Genomic DNA, 7,764 nt, shown 5'->3' on the forward strand with positions numbered 1-7,764 from the left:
TTTGATTTTTCTATTTTCAGAAAGAAAAAAGAGAAAGAAAAGAAGGAAAATGGCTGCGATTCTTCAGGGCGTTGGAAAATTGGCCGCCACAGCTGGTTTTGTCGGTGTTGCAGTTAATAGCTGCATTTACAATGTTGATGCTGGATGTAGAGGTGTTATCTTCGATCGATTTAGAGGAGTGCTTCAGGATGTCAAGCAAGAAGGTGAGAAAGATAGAATTGAAGGGCATTTCGGAGATGATGATATGTACAGTAACTGGTGTTAATTCAGGCATAAATGAGATAGAGTTACTTCCATTGAAAGCTAGTACTGAAACAAACTCCTAAAATACCTTAAATTTGATCATTTTTCTGATCGAAATCGCTGATATTTGATGTTATATATGATGTAATATTTTATGAAACATCCATCTTATCGAAGAACAATTTCGATGAGAAAAGTGGCTAAATTTGAGGCATTTTAGGACTTCATTTTTGTACCAATTATCATGAGACAGTCTCTCATTGAGACTAACTCTATCAAATTAATGCCTGTACTTTCGGGCTCGACAACCTGACTCAGTTTCTCCCTCAGGGTCCATCTATTGAAACAATCCTTTTCTAGGCACTCATTTGCTGATTCCCTTCATCCAAACTCCACACATCTACGACGTGAAAACGAACCCAAAAATGATCCGAACCGCCACCGGTTCCAACGATTTGCAGACAGTCAACGTTTCTCTTCGAATTCTTTACCGACCGGAGCCGGCCAAATTGCCTCAAATCTATTCCGAGCTTGGTTTGGACTACGATGAGCGAGTTTTGCCTTCTATTACTAATGAAGTTTTAAAGGTACGAGAAAAACACGCGCCCCGGGGCACGATTGATGTTGTTTTAGGCTGTTATTGCTCGATATAATGCGGAAGAGCTGATTACTAAACGTTATACTGTCACTGAAGCTATTACCAAACTCCTGACTGAACGAGCTGATCAATTCGGGTAAGATAGTAATAAACGCTGCTCGTTTATTTGACGCTCGAAGCCGGAAGTGGCTTCTTGATTTGTCGAATCATTTTTATCACAAAATAACGCTTTTTTCAACCTCTTTTAAAATTTAGTATTATCCTTGACGATGTTGCTCTTACCCACCTGACTTTCTCGAACGAGTTCACCTCCGCCGTCGAACAGAAACAGATCGCTCAACAGAAAGCTGAAATGGCTCGATACAGAGTCGAAGAAGCTGAACAGCGAAAATTGGCCGCCATTATTCGAGCGGAAGGTGATGCTGAAGCTGCCAAGTTGGTTTCTGATGTAAGCTGAAATAGGCGCTTCCGTCCGTTGAATTAATCATTTTAGGCGATGCAAAAATCGGGCGAAGGCTTGATCGAAATGCGAAAGCTCGAAGCCGCAGAAGAGATCTCGACGAACTTGTCCCGAAACCAGCGCGTCACCTACCTTCCATCGGGCCAGAATTCCCCTGGTCTCTTGCTGAACTTGCAGAGCTAAAGAACGAGCGAATAGATTCAATTTTACACCAACTGTGAAATAATTAACTGAAATACATCCTGCCTCTAGAATTAAGAAGAAAAAACAGCTGTTCATGAGTAACTGACTGAACTATCACGTGTCTCTGAAAAAGATATACCAGCTTTAATTTATTATTTCTTCCCTTGTTGTCGTTGGCTTTCGAACTTGCATCTTTCAGCCCTTCTTTCTCTCTGACTCGCAGGAAAAAAAAACATCATAGGAATCAATTTGAATCGACTCTTATTAAAATTAATTAAAAAAGTTTGTTTACCTTCCCATTCTTCTTCAGAATGGGAATCAGATAATTTAACAAGCCCAAAAAGCCATATCAAAAATGGTCAAGCTTAAAAAAGAGCTTGGAAAGCTCGAGTACCTATCCTTGGTCTCCAAGGTCTGTACCGAGCTGGACAACCATCTGCAGATGGATGATAAGGACTTAGCAAAGGAAGGTTTCAAGATTTTTAATGAAAAAGAGAGGGATAATTTGCTCCTTGTTGATCATTTGAACGATGATTTCGTCGACCTATCTTGAAATCATCAAAGTTCGTGATCGAGCTCGCCCATGAGCACCCGAAATTCGAGTTGTATCGCCAAAAACTCATCGAAAACGGCGCCGACTTTTCCGGCGTCCTGATGCGTTCGATATTCGACCTGGTTTATCGTATGAAACAGATCGCCAAATCCGGCGATGCTAAAATGATCGAGGATGTCGTGAAGACAGTCGATCCAAAAATGGCGGAGAAGCGCTCCAAGTTCAGCGGCTTGGCGATTCCGGACGATCCGAGCTTTTCGAAGAAGCTTTTGCAAACGGAAACTGAAGCTGCGGCGGAACCAGAAGCTGATGTCGATGATATGATGGCCGCTCTAGAAGGGTTGGCAGCGCCGCCGCAGCAAGAAGAGGAAGAGATTGCGCAACTTCCGGACGAGCCATCTTCAAAGTCATCGTCTCGGAGACGAAGCCGCTCTCGCTCACGAGAAAGAAGGCGGCGTTCCAGATCGCGGTCAAGATCACGAGAAGATCGAACTAAAAGGAGGCGTAGATCTCGCTCCAGGGACTCACGAAGAAGAAGATCTAGTAGATCACGTTCGAGGGAGCGAAATCGCAGCGGAAGAAACCGAGAGCGAGAGCAACTCGATAAAGAACCGCAAGTTGGAAAAATCTATAGCGGAAAAGTCACTTCTCTAAAGCATTTCGGCTGCTTCATCACGCTCGAGGGGTTGATAAAACCGGTCGAGGGCTTGTGCCATATTTCAGAGCTCCGAAATAACGAGCGAGTGAATGAAGTATCAGATGTTGTTGCCCGCTTCCAGCAGGTCAAGGTCAAAGTCCTGAGCTTTTCTGGAACGCGTACTTCGCTGTCGATGAAGGACGTGGATCAAGCAACCGGCGAAGATCTGAATCCAGATCGATCGGGTCGACTTCTTGCTCGTCCGGAAATCCCGCAAACCGCGAACTCATCATCCGGCGATTTGCTGATTCGAAATCCGGATAATCCTCTCCTCGATCGTAACACCAAAAGCACAGACGATGGAACCGCTCCTGGGAGGAATAAAACGGTCGCGAAATTGTCGGACATGGATCGCTGGGAAATAAAACAGCTGATTCAAGCGGGAGCGATCGACGCTTCCGAACTTCCAGAGTGGGACGAGGATACGGGCTTGATCTACGATCCAGATGCGGAGGAAGACGAGGATGTGCAAATCGATCTGGTCGAGGATGAACCGCCGTTCTTAGCCGGCCATACGAAGCAATCAGTAGAGCTGTCGCCAGTTAGAATCGTCAAGAACCCCGACGGCTCGCTCTCTCAAGCGGCCATGATGCAGACTGCGCTAAGCAAGGAACGAAGAGAGATGAAAATGGACCGGAAGAAGAACGAAAATAACGAAGAAGCGAGCGATTCGCGCCAGTGGAATGACCCGATGAAGAAGGGACAGTCCTTCGACAGGGGCTCCGGGGGACCAAGAAATCAAGACATGCCCGAGTGGAAGAAAAAGACCATGGGCGGCGGCGGAAAGGGCTTCGGAAAGAGAACGAATTTGACGATCAAAGAGCAGCGGGAAGGACTGCCTATATTCAAGCTTCGAAAACAGCTCCTCCAGGCCGTCGAGGACAATCAGATTTTGATCGTTATTGGCGAAACTGGCTCCGGAAAGACAACGCAGATTACGCAATACCTCGCGGAAGAAGGATTCTCAACTACTGGAGTTATTGGTTGTACTCAGCCGAGAAGAGTAGCTGCGATGTCTGTGGCAAAACGAGTGGCGGAAGAGTGTGGGGTCCAGTTGGGCCAAGAAGTCGGGTACAGCATTCGATTCGAAGATTGCACGAGTCCAGAGACGAAGGTCAAGTACATGACAGACGGTATGATGCTCCGAGAGTGTCTTGTAGACACAGACTTGTCGCGCTACTCCGTGATTATGTTGGACGAGGCGCACGAACGGACCATCCACACAGACGTCATGTTCGGATTGCTCAAGAAAGTCATCAAAAGACGCAAAAATCTGAAACTGATCGTGACCTCGGCGACACTCGACGCCGTCAAGTTTTCGTCATACTTCTTCGAAGCTCCAATTTTCACTATTCCTGGTCGCACCTTCCCCGTCGAGATCATGTATACAAAGGTAAATTGAGAACTTCAAAATAGCCGAAATAGCCAAGTTTCAGGGTGTTCGTTGATTTCTTAATTTGAACCTCAAAATCAAGTGTTTTTATTTCAAAACAGTGTTGAAATTGGAATATTCAGGAACCAGAAACTGACTACCTCGATGCCTCGCTAATCACCGTCATGCAAATCCACTTATCGGAGCCTCCCGGAGACATTCTTCTCTTCCTCACTGGTCAGGAAGAAATCGACACGAGCTGCGAAATCCTCTTCGAACGAATGAAACAGCTCGGCCCTGACGTTCCAGAACTCATCATCCTTCCTGTCTATTCCGCCCTGCCGTCAGAGATGCAGACTAGGATCTTTGAACCGGCCCCGCCGGGGTCAAGAAAGATCGTCATCGCTACCAATATTGCTGAAACGTCACTGACAATTGATGGAATCTATTATGTCGTTGATCCTGGATTTGTTAAACAAAAAGTCTACAATTCTAAGACTGGCATTGATCAGCTTTTGGTGACGCCCATTTCACAGGTGAGCTGGTTAAATACAGTATTGTCTTTACTGTCATTCATAGGCACAAGCGAAACAAAGAGCAGGTCGAGCCGGAAGAACTGGTCCTGGCAAGGCTTACAGGCTTTATACTGAGCGAGCTTACAGGTAATCCAAATAAAAGATCACCTCACAGCTGATAAGAGTTCCCGAAACAACCCTAATTTCAGAGATGAAATGTTGCAAACAAACGTTCCAGAAATTCAACGAACCAACATGGCTACGACCGTCCTTTCCCTCAAAGCCATGGGCATCAATGATTTACTAGCGTTCGACTTCATGGATCCCCCTCCGATGGAAACATTAATCACAGCCATGGAATCGCTGTATCAACTCGGGGCGCTGGACGATGAAGGCTTGCTCACGCGTCTTGGGAGGAGAATGGCCGAGTTTCCCCTCGACCCAATGCTTTGTAAAATGCTGATTATGTCCGTTCAATTGGTGAGGGATCAGCGGGTCTGAGGGTGATTGAAAGATGATTTAGGGCTGCTCCGATGAGATTTTAACGATTGTTTCGATGTTGAACGTTCAAAACGTCTTCTACCGTCCGAAAGAAAAGCAACAGGTCGCCGATCAGCGCAAGTCTAAATTCCATCAAGCGGAGGGCGATCACCTTACCCTGGTAATTGACTATTTATCTACTCGATAACTGACTCAAAGTGTGATCTTTCAGCTGACCGTTTATAACGCTTGGAAGAATAACAAATTCTCGAACGCGTGGTGTTTTGAAAACTTCATTCAAGGTATGTTTTTGACTTTCTCAATTTTTACGTCAATTATGAATCTGGAAAATATCTTCATCTTTTTTGAGACTGCTTACATGAGCTTTCCGTAAAAAAAGATCCGGAATAATTGTGTTATATAAATCCGGTATAAGGATTTTTTCAGCCCGAACACTGCGTCGATCTCAAGATGTGCGGAAGCAAATGCTGGGGATTATGGACAGACATAAGCTGGAATGCGTCTCAGCCGGAAGAAACACTGCCAAAGTTCAGAAAGCTATTTGCTCGGGATACTTCCGTCACGCTGCTAAACGAGATCCACAAGGTACTAACGTAGAAAAACGTAAATGAAACCCATCCTTTCAGACGGCTACCGTACTTTGGTAGACCAGCAACAGGTCTTCATCCATCCCTCTTCCGCCATGTTCAACCGCCAACCGGACTGGTGCGTTTATCACGAGCTCGTCCTGACCTCGAAAGAGTACATGCGAGAAGTGACAGCAATCGACCCCAAGTGGCTGGTCGAACTCGCCCCGCGATTCTTCAAGGCGGGCGATTCAACCAAACTCTCGATGCAAAAGAAGCAGCAAAAGCTCGAGCCGCTGCACAACAAATTCGAAGAGCCAAATGCATGGCGTATTTCCAGAGCTTTTGGTCGCCCCGGTCGTCGATAAAATACCAATACCGGAATTAGAAAAAATTATTTTTAGCCACAACTTGTTCCATTTTCACTGCGAAATAAAAGGAAATTCACATGTTCAAAATTCAGCATTTTCAATCATCAAAATTTGATCGAAAAAGACGCTCTTGAAGGACTTTCTCAGGGCAAGCAGGTCAATACCAGGTACAAGACTAACTGAAAAGCAAACAAACAAGTGGCTATCACGGAGGCCGGGGAAGGTTCCAACTTTCGTCCCCTTTTAGAAGTGAAAGAGAGAAATACTGAGGATGAGGTTATTTGCTGCTCTATTGGGCGCTTCTCACGTGAAAGCTTTCGATGTAGATGAGCACGTGGAAGGGTACAGGCACGCGACTAAATACGTAAACCAACACCCAGGCGCGGATGGAAATATTCCATGGAAATGATCAGAGCAAGAAATATACTCGCACGTGAGAAGTTCATTTTTCTACTTTATTAACATCCGCAAAAGACCAGTTTTCCTCCTTGATTTCACGACTTGATGACGCTGCTTTCCTGACTCGCTGGAACACGTGTAATACGAATGGGGATGAGATCCTCGACTTCCAAGAGAACCAATCTTGTGTCCGAAGAGTAGCAGAAGCATATGGCTTCCAAGATTCACTCGGAGAGATAATGCAGCAGATGATGTCGGACGCGGAAATTCGCAAGTTTTATGTAAGAAAAACACAAGATCCTTTGGATTTGAGCTTGTTCAGGGAGGATACTATAATGCTGACAGAAGTCAAACGTACGAACAGTACAAGCATACAGAAGGCATGTCAGTCCTAGCCGGAGTTTACACGATTTACTTGGTCCACGACTTGAATCAAGACAATTTCTTGAGCCCGAAAGAGCTCGGAGCCGCCTGGGAAGCTGGAAAAACTCGACTTCATATCAATCCCGAAATGGAAGCCTGGGTCAACGCTAATCGCGGACAATACAAGTATGATCATTCTACTTAATCTTGTTGAAAAAATTCTTTTCAGGAGACTTTGGGGAATGTCAGATACAGATGGAAACTACAGAACTGCGAATATCCTTGAACTGGCGAACTTTCAACTGGCGACTAGTCAACTTGCTTTTGAGCATTTTATACTTCACGAAAATTAGAAATAAGAAAACTGCAATAAAGAATGATTTGAAGAAGAATTTGATGAAAAGTTATTTTTATTTGAACATTTTTTTACAAAAAGGGGGAATGGAAAATTTACAGAAAGCCGAAAAACTTAACCTTTGAAACATCCTCTTCCCAAGCAACGAAATCTTCATCGGCAAAATCGTTCAATTCTGAGCTTGACCGAATTCGTGTCCATTCAAACTTGTCGTTAGGGCAAACCGCTGGGCAGAAGATTTCTTCGACTTCGACTTTGGCGAACTTGTTCTGGATCTTTGACTTGATCTTCTTGAGTTGAAATTTCTTCTTGAGAAAGTTGGCTGAGGCGGATTTTCGAAGCTGCTTGGTTTTGGAGACCTTTGGAGTCGCGGATGGTTTTGGCGGATGGACGGAGAGGTCTTCGGGAATGGCGAGCATGGAGAGTCGGGAAATGCGTCGATCAACTTCTTTTCGGACGAATTTTGCGGGATTGGAGACGCCGATGGATCGTCGAGTTCCTTTGTTTCGCTGGAATTTCATGTTTTTTGAGTGTTGTTGTTTTTTGATAGTTTGATGATGGTTGCTTCTTCCGGTCTTGTATTTATGT

General features: G+C 45.0%; 3 protein-coding genes across 3 annotated transcripts; all 3 read left to right on the top strand.

Annotated features, from left to right (window-relative positions):
• Positions 1–4: 4 nt before the first annotated feature.
• On the top strand, positions 5–1,732 carry LOC145710903 (prohibitin 1-like). Its single transcript, XM_081788615.1, has 5 exons — positions 5–203; positions 604–830; positions 877–977; positions 1,097–1,289; positions 1,335–1,732. Exons 1-5 carry the CDS (start codon positions 50–52, stop codon positions 1,482–1,484), a joined length of 825 nt encoding a protein of 274 aa, XP_081644741.1. The 5' UTR covers positions 5–49; the 3' UTR covers positions 1,485–1,732.
• Positions 1,733–2,049: 317 nt separating this feature from the next.
• Positions 2,050–6,146, top strand: LOC145710899 (ATP-dependent RNA helicase DHX8-like). The gene is made up of 8 exons (XM_081788609.1): positions 2,050–4,127; positions 4,250–4,642; positions 4,686–4,768; positions 4,831–5,101; positions 5,145–5,282; positions 5,334–5,403; positions 5,549–5,707; positions 5,749–6,146. Exons 1-8 carry the CDS (start codon positions 2,139–2,141, stop codon positions 6,054–6,056), a joined length of 3,411 nt encoding a protein of 1,136 aa, XP_081644735.1. The 5' UTR covers positions 2,050–2,138; the 3' UTR covers positions 6,057–6,146.
• A 170-nt stretch (positions 6,147–6,316) lies between these two features.
• Positions 6,317–7,191, top strand: LOC145708613 (uncharacterized). The gene is made up of 4 exons (XM_081786306.1): positions 6,317–6,439; positions 6,534–6,739; positions 6,781–7,007; positions 7,051–7,191. Exons 1-4 carry the CDS (start codon positions 6,331–6,333, stop codon positions 7,172–7,174), a joined length of 666 nt encoding a protein of 221 aa, XP_081642432.1. The 5' UTR covers positions 6,317–6,330; the 3' UTR covers positions 7,175–7,191.
• Positions 7,192–7,764: the final 573 nt, after the last annotated feature.

Source organism: Oikopleura dioica, chromosome 1 (genome assembly GCF_907165135.1).
Source record: "Oikopleura dioica chromosome 1, OKI2018_I68_1.0, whole genome shotgun sequence".
Lineage (NCBI taxonomy): Eukaryota > Metazoa > Chordata > Appendicularia > Copelata > Oikopleuridae > Oikopleura > Oikopleura dioica.